Here is a 22429-nt window from a genome sequence, read left to right as displayed (position 1 = left end):
TAGCAGCTGTTGACTTTGCTTGGTTACCCTGGGAGCAGCTCTCAGCAGTGTGGGAGGGGCGGGTGTCAGGGAGTTGGACCCAGGCGTCCAGGCTGTGGTGGGATGGCGCCCCGCCTGTGTGGCAGGGATCCTGCCAAGAGGCTGCAAAGTTAACCCCTCCTGCCCTGCCCTAGTGGTGGCTGGCGGGAGGAGGGCGGGCCCAGTTGTGGTTTGGGAATGTGGCCCTAATTTTCCCCTCCCCCTTCCAGCACATCTGTACTTGGTTTACAGTGAATGAGCCTCCTGTCCTCATGAACCAGGCGAGGGCACCACTCCCTCCCTGGCCGGGCATTCTGACACAGAACCAGGCACCACCCGTGACACTCTCCTCTCCCTGCTGAGTTATCATCTCTCTGAACTCTTCCCTTCTCCTTCTGTAGAGGGGCTTCGGGTTGGTCCCAAAGATCAACAGCTGGAGCTCTGACACAGTGCGTCTAGGTAGCAAATGGGGCCAGGGAAGCCTAAATCGGGGCACAAAACACTTGGGGTAGCCTCTGAAGACAGAGGAAGTCAGAATTCCAACTGTCTCTGCCCTCCCTTTGTCTTGGTTTGTCTGTCTGTCTGCCTAGGTCTTTGTCTCTGGTGGGCGTTTGTCTATCCATCCGTCTTGGTAACTGTAGCTCCTCCCTTCTGGCGGCCTCCTCGTCCCCAGCCGACGGCAGCAGCCAAGCAGCGATGCCCAGGAAGACCCGCCCTATGCCGGCCCCTCCCCTTGGGATTGCCACTGCCTCCACCCCCGGCCCCTCTACCGCCCCTCCCCAGGACCCAGTGACTGGGGTCTGTTCACTGCAGCAGTTTGGAAGTCAAACCAAACAGCAGCAGCAGATTGGGGGACAGGGAAGAGGGGCATTGTGAAGGCTTCAGATTCTTCTCCCCACCCTCCACTCCCCAGCTTGCAATAGAGCCAGCTTTCTGTCCAGAGATTCCAGGAGGAGGCTTGGGAAGAGGGCTTCCCACTCTGGAAACTGGTGGAGGGGGCTCCCCTCATTCCTCTTTCCCTTGGGTCATCCCTATTTCTAGGCTTTGCTCGGTTTGTGGCTGCTCCACTCTGTCACCTTGGCAACTTGGAGAAATGATATCTTGGGGGCCCTAAGACCAGGCTTTGCTTGCTCCCCTCATCCCAGAGCAAAGACCAAAAGGAGAGATTATGAGGAGAGGAAAAGGATGCAGATATCTGTCCCACCTGTCCTGAAAGTCATGGGGAAATGACCTATTCAGTGTCCTGATGCTGGAGGGGGTGGACAGTGGTGAGGATGAAAATTGCCCCACCCTAATTTTCACCCTCACCCCCTCCCAACCGTCCAGCATCAGGACACTGAATAGGTCATTTCCCCATGCCCAAATCTGGTGGTGTGGGGGATGTCCTATGCCATGCTCAGAGGTGTCTGGCAGATGTCTACTGGGGGTCGGGGGGAGCTGTGTTGCAACCCCCAAGGACATCACTAAGGCATGGAAGTGCTGTCAGGGCTTGGAGACCAGGGCACCCAGGGAGAGCGTGATGAAAACATGTTTTGTACATGTGTCCTCTCTTTTCCCTTCTTCCTCTCCTCTCCCACCTCCTCCCCCTAGGCAGGCTCTGTGCCAGTGCTGATGCCAGCCCTGCCTCTGATGCTTGCTCCACTCCATCCCTTGTACCAGGCCTATTCTGCTGCTTGGCAACTCGTTGACTGTCCTGGTGAGTGAGTCTGTGTGTGGAAGGTCCTTACCAGCCCCAGTGCTGCCCAGAACCCCACATAGTTAAGGACTTAATTTTGAAGCTCAGGATTTTAGGATTAGCCTAAACAGCTCTGGGAATTTCTTCCCTGAACAGGCACCATGCATTAATTCAACAAATCTTTATTAGGCATCCACTACGTGGTAAGCACTGTGCTAGGTTCTAGGAATACCCAGGTATGGTCCCTGGCAGGTTCACAGTCTGATGGAGTCAGATAATAATTCACAAAACTGCAACTGGAATAATCAGTGTGGAGAGGCATGAGGTACCATGAGAATGGAGCAGAGGAGTATTCCCCCCATGCCAAGATCAGGAAAGTCTTCGGAGAAAAAATGAGGAGAGGTTAGAGAGAAGGAAGGGCAGCGAAATATATGTGCTGCTCAAGAGTATGTACAAAGGCCCTGGAATTGAGGTCCTGGCCCTCAGCCAGTCTGCTCCCCCAAAAAGAAGAGGGTCCTTCCATTTCTGCGACCTGCTTGGATTTCAATATGCCATAAGGGAGGGATGGTAAGCACCTCCTCGTGGTCATAGCAGGACACTGAGATACCAGAATGCATTCATTTCCTCCAGAAAGGGAAACAGACACAGAGAGGGAAGACGACTCACAGGCTGAGATTTGAGATTATACTACGGAAAACAAGGCCCCACGCTGGCAAATCCTCCAGGGTGAGGGATTCCTGCATTTGCCCAGCTGGAGCCTCACCAGACAGAAAGCCTTCTCCTCTGAGCCTGCTTTACCATGCCCCCACTCCCCCCGGATCCAGCCCTGACCTGTCCCACTCCCTGGAGCTAGCATGTCTGCCTCCACAGTTGCCTGGAGTATGTGTGAGGTGAGTGCTACAGGTGCCAGCCAATGTGTGGGTGGATGTAGCTGTCTGTTTTGCACAGAATCTCCATCCAGGGGATACGGGGTTCTCTCTCCTCTGTCCACTGGAGAGCTTCCAATTCCTCCTATCCAGACACCAAAGTTTCAAGTTTCTTCCTTTCTGAAAAGGAATTGGGGGCCCTTTGAGCAGGCTTCTTTTTGGTTGTGCCTCCTCCAGAGCCAGCAAAGAGGTCATGGAACCAATGGGGTTAAATCCCAGCCCTGCTCTGACCCACTTTACTCCCTGTGCCCACATCCCCTGGGGCCAGGGTGTTGGGTGGGGCCAGCCTGGCACCCCCACACCCACACCTGGGACTTCCCCTGGATGGAAACTCCCAGAACCTAGGCATCCTGCTTCCCCTGCCAACTCCCACCAACTGCCTGGGTTCTATTCAGCTTCAGTTAGATCTCCCTGTCTGCCAGCCTTTGACCAAACTACATCTCTGCACCAGCCCACCCTTTGATGTCTGGCTGCCCCTTCTGGTGGACTCCTTTGAAGAAAAGATGTGGAGCTGGGGGAGGGGGTTGCGGAGAAGCCATCTTTTATTGAGCACCTACTATGTGCCAGGTATTGTGCTAGACATGTACATTATCTCATTTAATCCACAAGTCAGGGAAGTCCAGAGAGCCAGCAATTATCATCCCCACTTAACAGAGCAGGGAGTAAGAACTGGAGAGGTTAAGTGACTTGCTCAATATCACACAGCTAGGAACTGGCAGAGCTAAGATGGGAACCCAAATCTTGGTGGTCCTGAGCTCTCTTCACTATAGCAGCATTCCTCCACTTCTCCTGCAGCTGCCCACCTCTCTGTAGGATGAGAGACTTAAGAAATTCAATTTAATCCAATTCAGCAAACATTGAGTATCTATTATGTGCCAGGTACTGACAGGTACCAGAAATAAAGAGATCACTGTCCTCGAGGTCTGGTGGGAAAGACGAGCATTTGGAAGTGCTCTAATGTCAGCATAATGACCTGAACAATGTGGCATGGAGCTGAGAAACAAGGGGTACTTTTATTTCCTCCTTCTGTACAGAGCATATCAATACATTATAAACAGTATACAGAATAAATGGAATAAAGTCAATACCTACTTCATTGCCACCCAGGTAAAAAAATTGAGTATTTCCTATACTTTTAGAAGTTCCCCATGCATCCTTTTCACAATTCCCTCAGTCCCCTAAAAAGGAACCACCATCCTGACGTTTGTAATAATCGTAAACACAGAAATTACTTGTTTTTCTGTATAGTTTTAGCATCTGTGTATGCCTTCATGAACAATACTGCTCAACTTTGCCTGTTTTTGAACTTTCTATAAATGGAATGATACTCTATTACTTTTTGCTTCCTACTTATTTTGTTCAACTTGTGAGATATATACAATTTGTTACACATAGCTGTTTTCCTACTATTGCATAGTACTCATTGCATGGATATACCACAAGTTATTTTTTTCATTCTACTGTTGGTGAATGTTTGAGTTGTTTTCAGTTTGGACTGTTATAAACAATGTAGCCATGAACATTATTATTATTATTATTTTGAGAGGGAGTCTCCCTCTGTCGCTCAGGTTGAAGTGCAGCGGCGCCATCTCAGCTCACCACAAGCTCTGCCTCCTGGGTTCACGCCATTCTCCTGTCTCAGCTTCCCGAGTAGCTGGAACTACAGGGGCCTGCCACCATGCCCGGCTAGTTTTTTGTATTTTTAGTAGAGACGGGGTTTCACCACGTTAGCCAGGATGGTCTCGATCTCCTGACCTCGTGATCCGCCCACCTCAGCCTCCCAAAGTGCTGGGATTACAGGCGTGAGCCACTGCGCCCAGCTGCCATGAACATTCTTGTACATGTTTCCCAGTCACAGATGCAGGAGTTTTTCTAGGATATAGAATTAAGAGTCAAACTGTATATACAGGTTCAATTTTATTAGATAGCACCAAATTGATTTCCAAAGTGGCTGTATCAATTATACAAGAAATATTCCTTTTTTTCTTTTTTCTTTTTTTTCTTTTTTTTTTTTTTTTTGAGACGGAGTCTTACTCTGTCACCAGGGCTGGAGTACAGTGGTGCGATCTCAGCTCACTGCAACCACCGCCTCCCGGGTTCAAGCGATTCTCCTGCCTCAGCCTCCCAAGCAGCTGGGATTACAGGTGCCCACCACCTACACCCAGCTAATTTTTTGTATTTTTAGTAGAGATGGGGTTTCACCATGTTGGCCAGACTGGTCTCGAACTCCTGACCTCGTGATTTGCCCACCCTGGCCTCCCAAAGTGCTGGGATTACAGGCATGAACCACCGTGCCCAGCCTTTTTTCTTTTTCTTTTTTGTGAGACAGAGTCTCGCTCTTGTTGCCCAGGCTGGAGTGTAGTGATGCCATCTCGGCTCACAGCAACCTCTGCCTCCTGGTTTCAAGTGATTCGGCCTCAGCCTCCTGAGTAGCTAGGATTACAGGTGCCCACCACCACACCCAGCTAATTTTTGTATTTTTAGTAGAGACGGGGGGTTTCACCATGTTGGCCAGGCTAGTCTTGAATTCCTGACCTCGGGTGATCTAACCATAACCACCTTGGCCTCCCAAAGTGCTGGGATTACAGGCATGAGCCACCACACCCGGCCAGGAAGCAGAACTAACTAACTAACTAACTTCCTTCCTTCCTTCCTTCCTTCCTTCCTTCCTTCCTTCCTTCCTTCCTTTCTGACAGAGTCTCACTCTTGTGGCCCAGGCTAGAGTGCAGTGGTATAATCTCAGCTCACTGCAACCTCCGCCTCCCGAATTCAGGCAATTCTCCTGCCTCAGCCTTCTGAGTAACTGGGATTACAGGCACCCACCACCACACCTGGCAAATTTGTTTTTGTACTTTTAGTAGAGATGGGGTTTTGCCATGTTGGCCAGGCTGGTCTCGAACTCCTGACCTCAGGTGATCTGCCCACCTCAGCCTACCAAAGCACTGGGATTACAGGCATGAGCCACCACGCCCAGCCGAAGCAGAACATTCAAACCAGGAGCAGGCATAGGGCCAAGAAGACCCACACAATTTCTTGCCTAAAATCTTCAGAGGTTTTCTATTTATCTTATTTATTTTTATTTTTTATTTATTTATTTTCGAGACAGAGTCTCACTTTCTCACCCAGGCAGGAGTGCAGAGGTCCAAACACAGCTCACTGCAACCTTGACCTCCCAGACTCAAGTGATCCTTCTGCTTCAGTCTCCAAGTAGCTGGGACTACAAGTGTGCACCCTGACGCCCAACTAATTTTTTGTATTTTTTTTGTAGAGACGGGGATTTTGCCATGTTGTCCAGGCTGGTTTTGAACTTCTGAGCTCAACCTATCTGTTCACCTTAGCCTCCCAAAGCACTAGGATTACAGGCGTGAGCCACCATGCCGGCCTTTATTTTTATTTTTAGTTTTATTATTTTTTGAGACAGGGTCTTGCTCTGTGCTCCCGGCTGGAGCGCAGTGATGTGATCTTGGCTCACTGCAGCCTCTGCCTCTTGCCTCAGCCTGCCAAGTAGCTGGGATTACAGGCTCATGCCACCAAGTTGGATAATTTTTTAAATTTTTTGTAAACAATGTGGTCTCACTATATTGCCCACGCTAGTCTTGAGCTTCTGGGCTCAGGCGATCTTCCCCTAGGCCTCCCAAAGTGCTGAGATTACAGGCAGGAGCCACCTTGCCCAGCTGTTTTTCCCTTTTTACTTGGAATAAGATCCAAGTCCCTGCCATGGCTCACAAGACCCTGCGTGGTAGGACCTCTGCCTTACTCTCTGACTTGTGCCACTATGATTATCTTTGCTCCTGGCACTTGCTGTCCCCACTCTCTGGAATGTTCTCCCACTAGATATTTCCATGGCTTGCTCTCTCACTTCTTTCAGGTCTTTGCCTCAGTGATGCCTTCCCTAACCACCGAATTTTAGATTGCCACCTCCAGCCTTCCTTATTCCTTTCTCAGCTTTATTTTTCTCCATAACCCAGCCACTCAGGTTCCATTCAGCCTTGGTCCAGGTCTGCTCTGCCTCCTCTGCCAGGTTTTGACAGACTGCATCTCCCCCAAAGCCCTTAAGGGTGGTCATACCTGATTGGGGGCTGGTCTAACTGTCACTTCTGATAGAGTCACTTTTTATCACATCACCCTGGGATAAGAATAGCCTTTCTCATGCTCTGAAATAAGCTTAGTTATATGTTTACCTGTTTGCTTTTTGTCCCCACCCCACTCCACCCCTCACTTTTATGGGAACTCCGTAAGAGAAGAAACTTAGCTATCTTGTCCATTACCAAGGCCAGTGCCTGATGCATACTAGGTCTCAAATAATAGTTGACCAGGCTGGTTGTCAGTCTCCCAGAGAAAGCTGGGCACCCCCTACACTCACACCTGGGACTTGGTCTCCCTGGAAGTTCCTAGAACCCAGGCATCCCACCTCCTCTGCCAGCTCCCAACTACATCCCAGACTCCGTCTCTTAGAGCCCTCCTGTGGCCACTGCTATTGCCTGCTGCTGCTTCCCTGAGTTCCTTATGGGAGCTGTTTGGGGGCCCTGAAGCAGCAGCTCTGGAGGTTGGTGTTGGAGACTCAGGCATCAGGGGCCTAGAGCTCAATAATTTTTTTTTTGTTTTTTTGTTTTTTTGGGGTTTTTTAAGACCAAGTTTCGCTCTTGTTGCCTAGGCTGGAGTGCAATGGCATGATCTCAGCTCACCGCAACCTCCACCTCCTGGGTTCAAGTGATTCTCCTGCCTCAGCCTCCTGAGTAGCTGGGATTACAGGCATGTGCCACCATGCCCGGCCAATTCTGTATTTTTAGTAGAGACGGGGTTTCTCCATGTTGGTCAGGCTGATCTCGATCTCCTGACCTCGGGTGATCTGCCCACTTTAGCCTCCCAAAGTGCTGGGATTACAAACATGAACCACCATGCCTGGCCAAGAAATGCTTTTTGATTGAGTAAAAGAGAAGACTTCAGAGATGACAGGGCCTCGCCAGGTGAAGAAGGGAGCAGGGGTACTCAGAGCAGAAGGACCAGTGTGAACAAAGGACTGGAGGCCTGGGAGTACACATCATATTTGAAGAACGTGTTCTGATCTGGTGCTGTTGGAGGATTTTCAGGGGCGGGGGGTTGTAGGAGAACTTTGCCGGCCTGGAAGGGGAGGGTTGGAAGAGGAGGGCTGGATGTGGAGGGCTGAGCTCCCTGCAGGATCAGCAAGGCTCAGCATGTCTTAGGTTTAATCCTGTCCCCCACCGTCCGCCCCTCCTACTCCAACCCTGTCCTCCCCTTCACCCAGCCCCCAGCCTGACCACAACTGCAGCTGAATGGACTTCTCTCTGGGCCTACGCTTGGGGCCTCGGAATAAGAAGCCTGCCCACCAAGAGCCTCCTGCCCGCTCCAGGCATGGTCCACCTGCTGCCTCTCCTTGTCTGTCCTGTCCCCCCTCTGCCTGTGCCTTCCCCTGCCCTGGCTGTCCCCCACCCCCCTGTTTCTGCACTGCCTGTCCCTCTAGTGCAACTCCCTGCCCCACTTGTCCTAGCTTCCCGGGCCCATCCTGTACCTGCTCTTGCCCCCGCTGCCCTGCCTGCCCTCCCTTGACTTGTCCCCATAACTCCTGTGTCTCATGCTCCGGTCCACCCTTGACCTGCTGCCACCCTTCACCCTGCCCGGTTTATCCTTGCTCCGTGAGCCGAGCTGCCTGTTTGAGCTCCCGTTTAGGCTGCAGTGACAGCTGTAGCTGTGGCCGAGGGGCTGCCTGGGGGCCTCCAGGCTCCCTTGGCTGCTGTAGCTGCTGCTTCAGGGGACAACAACGCACTTCTCAGGGGCGCTGTCTGATAATTTAGGTGGACTGTTGCCCACCAGGAGACTGCCAGTCTCCTGGAGCACTTCCGCACTGCTGCCCTGGCAAGGAGGCAGGAGCTGGGTGGAGTGGGAGAGGGATCAGCTGGACCCCTCCCTCAAGCAGGTAGAGGCAGCTGGCTTCCCCCAGTCCTGGGCAGGTGGCAGTGGGAATCTGCTTTGAAGTTAGTTTTCTGGGTGTGCTCCTGCTGGTTCCAGAACCTCTTCCTCTGCAACCTCTGGAATGGAAAGTGTTCTTCCCAGGGCCTCCCTCACGGCCCCTGAAGGTGAGCAAGTTTGTCATTTCTTCCCCTCCACTGAGCCTCCATTGGAGTCTCCTCTGCAGTTCACATGAATAAATGGACTCTTCCTCTAGAGAAGCTGGAGGATCCTGTCCAGAGGCCACTTCTTCTCCCTCTGACCTACACCCAAGATTGACCCAAGAGTCTCTGAATCCCTGACCTCTCACCTTGAGTCAGGCAGAAAGGGTCAGTGGCTTTTGGACCAGAAGAAGAGGCTGAGTGGAAGATATTTGGTTCCTCCCTCCACTTGGAAATCCTTGGCATCCTTTGTGGTCTTTTGTTTCTAGCCAGGAACCCTCTGCCTGTATGTCTTGTCTTTCAAATCTCTGAGAGTTCACTCAGCCTCATGACCTCAGTCTTGCAGCAGTGATCCCATCTGTGACATACAGGCTCATCTGGCATGGGGATGAGGGAAGCTGGGAACCCTTGACTCAGGCTCCTAAGGATGGCATCCACACATAGCTAGCTGTAAGTCTCCTGTCCCCAGGGGTGGGACTGGGAGATGAGACAAGCCACCCAGAGATAGCTGACAGCCAGGCTCGGTGGGTCATGCCTGTAATCCCAGCACTTTGGGAGGCTGAGGCGAGTGGATTGCCTGAGGTCAGGAATTCGAGACCAGCCTGGCCAACATAGTGAAACCCCATCTCTACTAAAAATACAAAACAATTAGCTGGGCATGGTGGCGTGCACCTGTAATTCCAGCTACTAGGGAGGCTGAGGCAGGAAAATCGCTTGAGCCCGGGAGGCGGAGTGGTTGCAGTGAGCCAAGACCACGCCATTGCACTCCAGCTTGGGCAACAAGAGTGAAACTCTGTCTCAAAAAAAAAAAAAAAAAAAAAAAAAAAGAGAGAGATAGCTGGAAGTGGGAGACTCTGGTATCTGCCTGGGACGAGCTCCTAGGCTGAGAGCCCTTCAGCACCGCTCCATGTCTCTCCAGTTTTCTGGCTCCTGCACTAATCTGTTTCAAGCTTCTTTTTCTTAGTTGCCTTCTCTAGGACTCCTTTCGTTCTTGTCTTTCTAGCTGTTTATTTTTCCTTCTGTCTTTCTACTTCACTGTCTCCATTTCTGTTTCCTCCTCACTCTCTGTCACTGGGACATTTTGCCTTCACCTAATTGTATCACTACATCTGTTTTCCCCACTCTCTATCCCTCTATTACTCTATCTAATTTGAAATCAATTTAACATATGTCTTCAGCACCCTAGGAAAGGTTAAAAAAATTAGCATATGTGTTTTTCTTCCCCCTTCTCTGTCTCAATCCTTGTCTTCATGCCTATTTTCTTCCTTGGTCTTTCCTTTTCCCTCATATCTCTCTGCTTTTCTGTCCTGTTCTGCTTCTGGGTGCATTTCATTCTTTTTGTTTTTTGTTGTTAGTTTTTTGTTGTTGTTTGTTTGTTTTTTGAGACAGGGCTGGCTCTATCGCCTAGGCTGGAATGCAGTGGTGCAATTACAACTCACTGCAGTTTCTAACTCCCGGGCTCAAGTGATCCATCTCAGCCTCCTAAGTAGCTGGGACTACAGGCATGCACCACCACTCCTGGACAATAATGGAGACAGGTTCTCACTATGTTGCCCAGGCTGGTCTCAAACCCCTGGCCTCAAGCAAACCACCCACCTCAGCCTCCCAAAGTGCTAGGACCACAGGTGTGAGCCACTGCACCTGGCCACATTTCATTCTTGATCCCTTCTATTTCTATCTCCCTTTCTTTGTCTCTCTTTATGTCTTCTTTATCTAGCTGCTTTTTCACTCCTATCTCTCTTTCTGTCTCCCCATATCTGGTTTGCTCTTGTACTGCCCCATCCCCCCATCTCCCTATCTCCCTGGGTCCTACACAACAGAGCACACCATGCCTGTCTCATGTCTTTGTCATTGCTGCCCAAGGGCCAGAGCACTGAGCTCTCCACCAGTGTCTGTCATGGACACACAGTCCATGCCCTGGAGTGAGCCAGGGGTAGACATGTCTACCAGAATAGCCCTTCCTTTCCCCACTCACTATCCAGGCCATTCATTCCTGCTCAGCTTTAAGCCCAAGCCTCTTTTCTTTCTTTTTTGTCTTTCTTTTTTAATGATACTTCTCCCAAATTCTTATTCTGGAAGTTGGCAATTAAAAAATAAAAAGAGGCCGGTCGTGGTGGCTCAAGCCTGTAATCCCAGCACTTTGGGAGGCCGAGACGAGTGGATCACAAGGTCAGGAGATCGAGACCATCCTGGCTAACATGGTGAAACCCCGTCTCTACTAAAAAATACAACAACAACAACAACAAAAATAGCCAGGCGAGGTGGCGGGCGCCTGTAGTCCCAGCTATTCGGGAGGCTGAGGCAGGAGAATGGCGTGAACCCGGGAGGCGGAGCTTGCAGTGAGCTGAGATCCAGCCACTGCTCTCCAGCCTGGGCGACAGAGCAAGACTCCGTCTCAAAATAAATAAATAAATAAATAAAATAAAATAAAAAAATAAAAAATAAAAAGAAATGGCTAGGTTCATTTCTTTTATGGGCTCATGCCCATAATCCCAGGACTCTGGGAAACTGAGGTGGGTGGATCACTTGAGGTCAGGAGTTCAAGACCAGCCTGGCCAACATGGTGAAACCCCATCTCTAATAAAAATACACAAATTAGCAGGGTGTTGTGGTGTGTGGCTGTAATTCCAGCTACTTGGGAGGCTGAGGCAGGAGAATCACTTGAACCCAGGAGGCAGAGGCTGCAGTGAGCTGAGATCACACCACTGCACTCCAGCCTGAGCAACAGAGTGAGACTCCGTATAAAGAAAAAAAAAAAAAAAAGAATTAAGCAAAAGAATTAAGCATTTATTAGCCGGGCGTGGTGGCAGGCGCCTGTGGTCCCAGCTACTCGGGAGGCTGAGGCAGGAGAATGGCGTGAACCCAGGAGGTGGAGTTTGCAGTAAGCTGAGATCATGCCACTGCACTCCAGCCTGGGTGAGAGAGACACTCTGTTTCAAAAAAAAAAAAGAATTAGGCCGGGCGCGGTGGCTCAAGCCTGTAATCCTAGCACTTTGGGAGGCCGAGACGGGCGGATCACGAGGTCAGGAGATCGAGACCATCCTGACTAACACGGTGAAACCCCGTCTCTACTAAAAACTACAAAAAACTAGCCGGGCGAGGTGGCGGCGCCTGTAGTCCCAGCTACTCGGGAGGCTGAGGCAGGAGAATGGCGTGAACCCGGGAGGCGGAGCTTGCAGTGAGCTGAGATCCGGCCACAGCACTCCAGCCTGGGTGACAGCGCGAGACTCCGTCTCAAAAAAAAAAAAAAAAAAAAAAAAAAGAATTAAGCACTTATGCTGCCTGCATGCATGTGTAAACTATATTTCAGGATAGCCAAATAGCTCTAATTGGTGAAGACAACTTCTTATTTACAGAATAATTCCAGCTAATGTGGAAGGAATATGGAATTAGAAAAATCACCATTTTGTAACTCCTAATGAAGTAATGATCAAAGCAAGACTCACCTAATGGATGAAACCAAAGATGATGGGTGATGGAGAATTTTACAATGGAAATTGAGCTGCCACAACCTAACCCCACGGATGAATCTTAGCGTCACTAAAAGTGACACAACCAGGCACTGTGTACCTCCTGATGTGACATAATCTGAAGCACTCATCACCACCAATGAAGGAATCTTGCCAAAGAAACAAACAAACAAACAAAATTGAACATAAACCTAATCAAACCTCTAGTGCTGACTTCCATTTAACAGGAAATACAGAGAATGAAGGAACAAATAAAATGACACAATAAGGAAGTAGGTAAACGCCCCCAGAATGTGTGACATTCTAAAGGAAATCTGACCCCATTTCTTCAACTAGTGAATGGCTGGGGGGAAAAAATGAGAAGGGACTTAAGAAGACAACCATTACATGGAACACAAGGACCCTGTTTGGTTCCTAATTTGGACAACTCAACTGTAAAGACAGTTGGGGACATGTAATTATGGACTGGGTATTTATGATAACAAGGAAGCAGTGCTAATTTTGTTAGATATAAAAATGGCTCTTGGGTTATAGAAGAGAAGGTTGTTATTTCCTAGAGATGTATGCTGAAGTATGGAGTGAAGTGACCTATTTAATTTTAAATATTTCAGCAGAGAAAAAAAGGACAGAAAGGGGCTGGGCGTGGTGGCTCACAACTGTAATCCCAGCACTTTGAGAGGCCGACGCAGGAGGATCACGAGGTCAGGAGATCGAGACTAGCCTGGCCAACATGGTGAAATCCCGTCTCTACTAAAAATACAAAAATTAGCTGGGCGTGGAGGCACACGCCTGTCATCTCAGCTACTCAGGAGGCTGAGGCAAGAGAATCGCTTGAACCCGGGAGGCGGAGGTTGCAGTGAGCCGAGATCACACCATTGCACTCCAGCCTGGACAACAGGGCAAGACTGTCTCAAAAAAAAAAAAAAAAAAAAGATATGTAAGTTCTGGCCCGGTGTGGTGGCTCACGCCTGTAATCCCAACACTTTGGGAGGCCGAGGTGGGTGGATCACCTGAAATCAGGAGATTGAGACCAGCCTGGCCAACATGGTGAAACCCCGTCTCTACAAAAATTACAAAAAATTAGCCAGGTGTGGTGGCATGCGCCTGTAATCCCAGCTACTCGGGAGGCTGAGGCAGGAGAATCGCTTGAACCTGGGAGGTGGAGGTTGTAGTGAGCTGAGAACGCACCATTGCACTCCAGCCTGGGTGACACAGCAAGACTCTGTCTCAAAAAAAAAAAAAAAGAATATGGAAGTTCATAGAACTATGCTCTCTACCTTTGTGTATGTTTGAACATTTCCATAATAAAAGAGTTTTAAATGATGTTCCTCTGGTAAGCATGGTTTCCAGTAACTCCCAGAGCATCCTTCCCACTTGCCCTGAAAGCCAGGACTTCCCCTTTGGCTCCCCACGCACAGATCCCAGCCCTTTCTCCCCTCCACCCAGGCCACCCTGTATCCCCTGTAGTTCTCTGCCGGCACAGTCCCCACATTTAGGGCCTTTCCCAGTTGTGCTTCACAGCTCTGAGGGGCCAGAGAGACTTTAAGGAGTATACATATTTTGAATAGGTCCTACAATAAACAAAAATAAACCAAAATAATATAATATTGCTTTTGGTCCCTATTAGGTGCTTCTGAGCAAAATGCAATGCAATACTGGTAGAAAACTGGCCTCCATCCTGTGAAATAGAAGGCAAGGGATGTAAGGTCATCCTGTCTCATCCACTGCCTTCATCCAGGATGACCTCCACCCCAAAGGAAATACCACTAAGAATTCAGAGACTCAGGCCGGGTGCAATGGCTCACACCTGTAATCCCGGCAATTTGGGACACCAAGGCAGGAGGATCACAAGGTCAGGAGATCAAGACCATCCTGGCTAACACAGTGAAACCCATCTCTACGAAAATACAAAAATTAGCCAGGCGTGGTGGCATGCGCCTGTAGTCTCAGCTGCTGGGGAGGCTGAAGCAGGAGAATCGCTTGAACCTGGGAGGCGGAGGTTGCAATGAGTTGAGATCGCATCATTGCACTCCAGCCTGGGCAACAGAGCAAGACTTCGTCTCAAAAAAAAGAATTCAGAGACTCACTGTCATGAGTTCAAGGGGCTGAATGAAGCCCAGGACTGGGATGGAGGGCACTTACTGAGTAACCCTGGGAAAATCATGATTTTTTTTTCTTTTTCTTTTTCTTTTTTTTCTTTTTTTTTTTCTTTTTGTTGTTGTTTTTGAGACAGAGTTTCGCTTTTGTTGCCCAGGCTGGAGTGCAATGGCGCGATCTCAGCTCACCACAACCTCTGCCTCCCAGGTTCAAGCGATTCTCCTGCCTCAGTCTTCCGAGTAGCTGGGACCACAGTCATGTGACATCATGCCCAGCTAATTTTGTATTTTTAGTAGAGATGGGGTTTCTCCGTGTTAGTCAGGCTGATCTTGAACTCCCAGCCTCAGGTGATCCACCCACATGGGCCTGCCAAAGTGCTGGGATTACAGGCGTAAGCCACCGCACACGGCTTTTTCCTTTTTTAAAGACAGGGCTTGTTCTGTCACCCAGGCTGGAGTGCAGCGATACCATCAGAGCTCACTGCAGCCTCCAACTCCTGGGCTCAAGCAATCCTCCTGCCTAAGCCTCAGGAATAGCTGGGATTACAGGCACCCACCACCATGCCCAGACAGGGGTTTCCCTAGTTGCCCAGGCTGGCCTCAAACTCCTGGCCTCAAGAGATCCTCCCATCTCAACTTCTTTTTTTTTTTTTTTTTTTTTTGAGGCGGAGTCTTGCTCTGCGCCCAGGCTGGAGTGCAGTGGCCGGATCTCAGCTCACTGCAAGCTCCGCCTCCCGGGTTCACGCCATTCTCCTGCCTCAGCCTCCCAAGTAGCTGGGACTACAGGCCCCCACCACCTCGCCCGGCTAGTTTTTTGTATTTTTTAGTAGAGACGGGGTTTCACTGTGTTCGCCAGGATGGTCTCGATCTCCTGACCTTGTGATCCGCCCGTCTCGGCCTCCCAAAGTGCTGGGATTACAGGCTTGAGCCACCGCGCCCGGCCTCAACTTCTTAAAGTGCTAGGATTACAGGTATGAGCCACCAAGCCTGGCAGAAAGCATGATTTTTTAAATTTTTGTTTATTTATTTATTTATTTTTGAGACAGAGTCTCACTCTGTTGCCCAAGTTGGAGTGCAGTTGTGCAATCTTGGCTCACTGCAACCTCCACCTCCAGAGTTCAAATGATTCTCCTGCTTCAGCCACCTGAGTAGCTGTGATTATAGGCGTGCACCACCAGAACCCGGCTATTTTTTTTGTATTTTTCGTAGGATGGGGTTTCGCCATGTTGGCCAGGCTGGTCTTGAACTCCTGGCTTCAAGAGATCTGCCCACCTTGGCCTCCCAAAGTGCTGGGATTACAGGCGCAAGCCACCATGCCCAGTCGGAAATCATGATTTTCTGTCTTAAGTGTTTCTAGATGAAAGCATGGGAACCATCACCCCTTTCTACTCTTCACTAGTTTGCCAGCTAGGGATGAAAGCGCTTTGGAACTTGTAGGATATAAACCAGCTGTTTTATCATAAGAAAGTATTTCTACAGGTTGGACGCGGTGGCTCACACCTGTAATCCCAGCATTTTGGGAGGCCAAGGCGGGTGGATCCCTTGAGGCCAGAAGTTCAAGACTGTTTTGGAACAGGGTCTTATTCTGTTGCCCAGGCTGTTGTGCAGTGGCGTGATCTCGGCTCACCACAACCTCTACCTCCCGAGTTCAAGCCATTCTCCTGCCTCAGCCTCCCAAGTAGCTGGGATTACAGGTGTGTGCCACTACCACCCAGCTAATTTTTGTATTTTTAGTAGAGATGGGTTCTACCACGTTGGCCAGGGTGGTCTGGAACTCCTGACTTCAAATAATCCACCCACCTTGGTCTCCCAAAGTGCTGGGACTACAGGCGTGAGCCACCATGCCTGGCCAAAAGAAAATATTTCTCCAGATGTAATCCCAAACCCTCCTGCCCTATCTCTAAACTTTAGTATTAAAAAAAAAACCAACAGGCTAGGCGCGGATCATCCGAGGTCGTGAGTTCAAGACTAACCTGACCAACATGGAGAAATCCTGTCTCTACAAAAATTCAATATTAGCCAGGGGTGATGAGCATGCCTGTAATCCCAGCTACTTGGAAGACTGAGGCAGGAGAATTGCTTGAACCCAGGAGCCAGAGGTTGCAGTGAACTGAGATCATGCCATTGCACTCCAGCCTGGGCAACAAGAAGAGCGAAACTCCGTCTCAAAAAAAAAAAAAAAAAAAAAAAACATGTACTGATCTGCTGTGCAGGTAGGTGAACTACTGTAATTGCAGAAACTATGTGAGCTTGGAACTGGAAAGATTGGGGTCCCAGTTCTGACTCTGTCTTTTACTATGTAACTCTAAACATGTTACCTAACCTTTCCAACTCTGGTTAGTACCTACTGTATGGATTGTTGTGACAATAAGATGAGATAAGTCATCTACGGCAGTTGGACTAAACCTTCTTTTTTTTGTTGTTAATTTTTTTTTTTGAGATGGAGTCTCACTGTGTCGCCCAGGCTGGAGTGCAGTGGTGTGATCTTGGCTCACTACAAGCTCTGCCTCCCGGGTTCACGCCATTCTCCTGCCTCAGCCTCCCGAGTAGCTGGGACTACAGGCACCCGTCACCACGCCCAGCTAATTTTTTGTATTTTTTTAGTAAAGACAGCGTTTCACCGTGTTAGCCAGGATGGTCTCGATCTCCTGACCTCGTGATCCACCCGCCTCGGCCTCCCAAAGTGCTGGGATTACAGGCATGAGCCACCGCGCCCGGCCTGGACTAAACCTTCTTAAAACTCCTTAGGTACGTAATAACTGATATGTGTTAACAGTTAATATGGGCCAGTACTTTTGATATTAATTTACATAAGTTACTCATTTATTCATAGAATATTTATGAAATATTTATGATCAATACATATCAATGACTGTTTTAAGTATTGGGAATATAGGTGAACAAAACAGATAAAAATCTGTAGGGAGAAGAGATAGTAAATATTTACTTATTTATTTACTTAGAGACAAAGTCTTGCTCTGTCACCCAGGCTGGAGTGCAGTGGTGCAATCTTGGCTCACTGCATCCTCCGCCTCCTCTTGTCCCTCAGCCTTCTGAGTAGGTGGGATTACAAGCACGCACCACCAGGCCCATCTAATTTTTTTGTTTGTTTGAGACAGAGTCTTGCCCTGTTGCCCAGGCTGGAGTGCAGTGGTGCAATCTCCGCTTACCGAAACCTCTGCCTCCCAGGTTCAAGCGATTCTCCTTCTTCAGCCTCCCAAGTTGCTGGGATTACACGTGCACGCCACCACACCCAGCAAATTTTTTTGTATTTTTAGTAGAGATGGGGTTTCACCATGTTGGCCAGGCTGGTCTTGAACTCCTGACCTCATGATCCGCACCCCCCTCGGCCTCTCAAAGTGCTGGAATTACAAGTGTGAGCCACTGCACCCAGCAATTTTTTGTATTTTTAGTAGAGATGGGGTTTCGCCATATTGGCCAGGCTGGTCTTAAATTCTTGGCCTCAAGTGATTCACCCATCTTGGCCTCTCAAAGTGCTGAGATTACAGGTGTGAGCCACCACACCTGGCCGAGATAGTAAATAAATAAACAAGGAAAATACATAGTGCACTGTAGAGTAAAAGCAGCAGAGAGAATAGAGAATTGGAAGGAAAGTAGGTAGATTACTGTGCTGGAGGTGGTGTTGTTGCTATTTTAAACAGGAGGGCCACGGAAGGCCTGTCTGATCAGGTGACATTTTTTAGAAATTTGTTTTATTTTATATTTTTTTGTGAAACAGAGTCTCGCTCTGTCACCCAGGCTGGAGTACAGTGGCGTGATCTTGGCTCACTGCAACCTTTGCCTCCTGGGTTCAAGCGATTCTCCTGCTTCAGCCTCCTGAGTAGGTGGGATTACAGGTGTCCACCACCATGCCTGGCTAATTTTTCTATTTTTTTTAGTAGAGACAGGGTTTCACCATATTGGCCAGGCTGATCTTGAACTCCTGACCTCAAGTGATCGACCTGCCTCAGCCTCCTAAACTGCTGGGATTACAGGTATGAGCCACCAGGCCCAGCCAAGATCAGGTGACATTTGAACAGAGAACTGGAGGAGGTGATGGGGGAACCACGTGGACATCTTGGAGAAGAACTGTACAGGAAACAGTGTGCAAAGACCCTGGTGGTAGCCAATATAGATGGAGTAGGAGGGAGAGTAGCAGGGGATGAAGTCAGAGGAGTGGCAGAAGGTCAGAGGACAGAGGGTCTTGTAGACCATTATAAAGATTTCGGCTTTTACCCTTAGTGAGATGGGAAGTCATTGGAGGCTCTTGAGGAGATAATACGGAAGCTGTAGAGAAGTTAAATAGCTTTTCCAAGGTAAAACAGCTTGAGTGGCAGAAGGTAGGGAGTTAAGCGCCAAGGCTGAAGTTCTTAACCCTATGCTGCCACTGAACTTTAGCCTTCTTTATTTGGGCATTGCTCTCCTGTGACTTCAAAGAAACTGGGACACTGGGAAGTTATGCGGCTTGCCTAAGGCCACACAGCTGGTAAGTGACAGGGGCAGAATTGCGCCTTAGTCTATCTGCAGCCCGACTCCAAGTTCTTTACACCACACCGCCTCCCTCAGGTGTCTGGACCATACTGGCTTCTCTTGCATGGAGGTCACTGAAGTGGGAGAGGAGGCAAACCGAGGAGACCGTCTCGGCTTTGGGCAGCGGTGCTGTTCCTTAGGAAGCTCCAGCCCTTGGCTCTACCGGACTGCAGACATCTTTCCCGAGCAAGGCACAGAAGAAAAGAAAACTGGCCTTTATTTCGGGGTGGCCACGCAGGCATCCAAGAGCCAGAGGAGCAGGTGTCACCGGAGAGCGGCGAGCAAGGCCAGGCCAGGAGGAGCAACCGCAGCCGCCTACGGTCGCCCCTTCCTGACCCACCCCAGGTGTCCGGAGTTCCGCGCCCGGGTAGGGGAAAGAGGGCGGACGGGGCGGGGTTCTGGCGCCGCGCCCCCGTCACGTGACGAAGCCATCATGGCGGCGGCCAGAGGCCTGCCCGGCTCCCGGAAGCGAGCTGTGAGGGGCGGGAGCGCTGCTGGAACCCGAGCTGGAGCCGGAGCCACAGCGGGGAGGGTGGCCGGGCGGCCTGGAGCCGGACGTGTCCGGGGTGTCCCCGCAGACCGGGACAGCAGGTGAGACGGAGTCTGGGCGAGGTGCAAGCGGATGTGGCATCGCTGGGCAGGGGCTAGGGGGCGCAGTGGGGCGCCAGTGACCTGGAGGAATGGGCATCTGAGATGCACACGCATGACCCTGAAGCAACTCGAGAGGCCTGCGCGGGTGGGAGGGATGCCCGGGACAGAGGATGAGACACTGAGGGCAAAAAGAGGCTCCCCAGCGAGGATGGGAGGTAATAGAAGGAGGTGTGCGGGAGGTGCTGTGGGAAAGGGCAGTAGAATTTGGGGGAGCGGGATTATTGGAAGGGACTCCCTCTTTACAGGCAAGGATGGGGTGAGTGCTCAGTCCTCTCCCCTGTCCTCTTACCCCTCCCTGCCCCACAGTGTCCTAGGAGACAGCTCTGGCGGGGCCACTCCTCCCACCCACCCAACTGGTCCCTCCGGTCTGAGATCTTGGGGAGTGGAGTTGACGGGGTTGGGTGGAGCTGCCTTCTGCTTAAGACAGTCGGCCCCTTGACCCTGCTGCCCGAAGGATGGATATGACTCTGACCCCCACCTCTCTTCCCAGGTCGTCGGGGGCCCACCATGCTGGTGACTGCCTACCTTGCTTTTGTAGGCCTCCTGGCCTCCTGCCTAGGGCTGGAACTGTCAAGATGCCGGGCTAAGCCCCCTGGAAGGGCCTGCAGCAATCCCTCCTTCCTTCGGTTTCAACTGGACTTCTATCAGGTCTACTTCCTGGCCCTGGCAGCTGACTGGCTCCAGGCCCCCTACCTCTATAAACTCTACCAGCATTACTACTTCCTGGAAGGTCAAATTGCCATCCTCTATGTCTGTGGCCTTGCCTCTACAGTCCTCTTTGGCCTGGTGGCCTCCTCCCTTGTGGATTGGCTGGGTCGCAAGAATTCTTGTGTGCTCTTCTCCCTCACTTACTCACTATGCTGCTTAACCAAACTCTCTCAAGACTACTTTGTGCTGCTAGTGGGCCGAGCACTTGGTGGGCTGTCTACAGCCCTGCTCTTCTCAGCCTTCGAGGCCTGGTACATCCATGAGCACGTGGAACGGCATGACTTCCCTGCCGAGTGGATCCCAGCTACCTTTGCTCGAGCTGCCTTCTGGAACCATGTGCTGGCTGTAGTGGCAGGTGTGACAGCTGAGGCTGTAGCAAGCTGGATAGGGCTGGGGCCTGTAGCGCCCTTTGTGGCTGCCATCCCTCTCCTGGCTCTGGCAGGGGCCTTGGCCCTTCGAAACTGGGGAGAGAACTATGACCGGCAGCGTGCCTTCTCAAGGACCTGTGCTGGAGGCCTGCGCTGCCTCCTTTCGGACCGCCGCGTGCTGCTGTTGGGCACCATACAAGCTCTATTTGAGAGTGTCATCTTCATCTTTGTCTTCCTCTGGACACCTGTGCTGGACCCACATGGCGCCCCTCTGGGCATTGTCTTCTCCAGCTTCATGGCAGCCAGCCTGCTTGGCTCTTCCCTGTACCGTATTGCCACCTCCAAGAGGTACCACCTTCAGCCCATGCACCTGCTCTCCCTTGCTGTGCTCATCGTCGTCTTCTCTCTCTTCATGTTAACTTTCTCTACCAGTCCAGGCCAGGAGAGTCCAGTGGAGTCCTTCATAGCCTTTCTACTTATTGAGTTGGCTTGTGGACTATACTTTCCCAGCATGAGCTTCCTACGGAGAAAGGTGATCCCTGAGACAGAGCAGGCTGGTGTACTCAACTGGTTCCGGGTACCTCTGCACTTACTGGCTTGCCTAGGGCTCCTTGTCCTCCATGACAGTGATCGAAAAACAGGTACTCGGAACATGTTCAGCATTTGCTCTGCTGTCATGGTGATGGCTCTGCTGGCGGTGGTGGGACTCTTCACCGTGGTAAGGCATGATGCTGAGCTGCGGGTACCCTCACCTACTGAGGAGCCCTATGCCCCTGAGCTGTAACCCCATGCCAGGACAAAATAGCTGGGACAGACTCTTGAATTCCAGCTATCCAGGATTGTACAGATCTCTCTGTGACTGACTTTGTGACTCTGTCCTGTGGTTTCTCCTGCCACTGCTTTGTGTTTGGGAGGACATAATGGGGGTGATGGACGAGAAAGAAGGTGCCAAAATTTCCCTCTGTGTTACTCCCATTTAGAAAATAAACACTTTTAAATGATCATTGATTTGATTTACTCATCCTTACCTGTAGCCTTCTCAGTAGTTTCTGGTGAGTGGGCAGCTAGAGGTTTTTTGTTTTTTGTTTTTTCATTTTTTTATTTTTTGAGACGGAGTCTTGCTCTGTCGCCCAGGCTGGAGTGCAATGGCGCGATCTCGGCTCACTGCAACCTCTGCCTCCCAGGTTCAAGTGATTCTCCTGCTTCAGCCTCCCAAGTAGCTGGGATTACATGTGCCTGCTACCATGCCCAGCTAATTTTTTTTTTTTTAGTAGAGATGGGGTTTCACCGTGTTGACCAGGCTGATCTTGAACTCTGACTTCAGGTGATCCACCCACCTTGGCCTCCCAAAGTGTTGGGATTACAGGCGTGAACCACCACGCCAGGCCCAGCTAGAGGTTTTAAGGTGGGATTATCAGCAAAAGTTAATCTATTTCTAACTTCTCCAAGGCTGTCTCCAGTTCAGACTGAGAACTATGGAATTGTTCTCAGCAGAGCTGTGTGGGAAGGATCTGAGGCTCCTAGGTCCTCCACATTCCTTTGTTGTTGGACAGGCACTGCCCCCAGTTGTCAAGCAGAACCCTTGCTTACATCCAGGGTAAGATGATCTCCGTAGCACATGAAGTAGATACCCAGTATGCCAGGCCACTGAGCAAAGATTCCAGGGGCTTGGGCTGCTGCTGTGACCACCTCTTCGGCAAAGCCAGGGCCCTTCCTAACAAAGTAAGCTTGCAGCTCAGCACAGGCCTGCTGCTTGCCTTTTGCCTCTGTGGCTATGAATGCCCCATTTGTCCAGCATCATCAGGGTCTACCAGATCCTTTATCCCTGCATGAAACTGAAGTGAAAGGCTGCCAAGGGG

At 50.4% G+C, this 22429-nt stretch overlaps 1 protein-coding gene and 1 long non-coding RNA gene across 4 annotated transcripts; both read left to right on the top strand.

Moving 5' to 3' along the window:
* Nucleotides 1-1397: 1397 nt before the first annotated feature.
* Nucleotides 1398-12918, top strand: LOC117090045. Its single transcript, XR_004439882.1, has 3 exons — nucleotides 1398-2583; nucleotides 3015-3186; nucleotides 12104-12918. It is a non-coding gene; the product is annotated as an uncharacterized LOC117090045 (long non-coding RNA).
* A 5478-nt stretch (nucleotides 12919-18396) lies between these two features.
* Nucleotides 18397-21574, top strand: MFSD5 (major facilitator superfamily domain containing 5). 3 transcript variants are annotated; one of them, XM_033221923.1, is made up of 2 exons: nucleotides 18397-19238; nucleotides 19985-21574. In XM_033221923.1, exons 1-2 carry the CDS (start codon nucleotides 18908-18910, stop codon nucleotides 21352-21354), a joined length of 1701 nt encoding a protein of 566 aa, XP_033077814.1. In that variant the 5' UTR covers nucleotides 18397-18907; the 3' UTR covers nucleotides 21355-21574. The 3 variants fall into 3 exon arrangements, with proteins under 3 accessions (XP_033077814.1, XP_033077813.1, XP_033077812.1); XM_033221922.1 differs by lacking the exon at nucleotides 18397-19238 and adding an exon at nucleotides 19239-19434; XM_033221921.1 differs by lacking the exon at nucleotides 18397-19238 and adding an exon at nucleotides 19494-19649.
* The last annotated feature ends 855 nt before the right edge of the window (nucleotides 21575-22429 follow it).

This window comes from Trachypithecus francoisi, unplaced genomic scaffold (assembly GCF_009764315.1).
Source record: "Trachypithecus francoisi isolate TF-2019V2 unplaced genomic scaffold, Tfra_2.0 Lachesis_group11, whole genome shotgun sequence".
NCBI lineage: Eukaryota > Metazoa > Chordata > Mammalia > Primates > Cercopithecidae > Trachypithecus > Trachypithecus francoisi.
The sequence above is the reverse complement of the archived record's forward strand: the minus strand, read 5'-3'. Positions and strand labels throughout refer to the sequence as shown.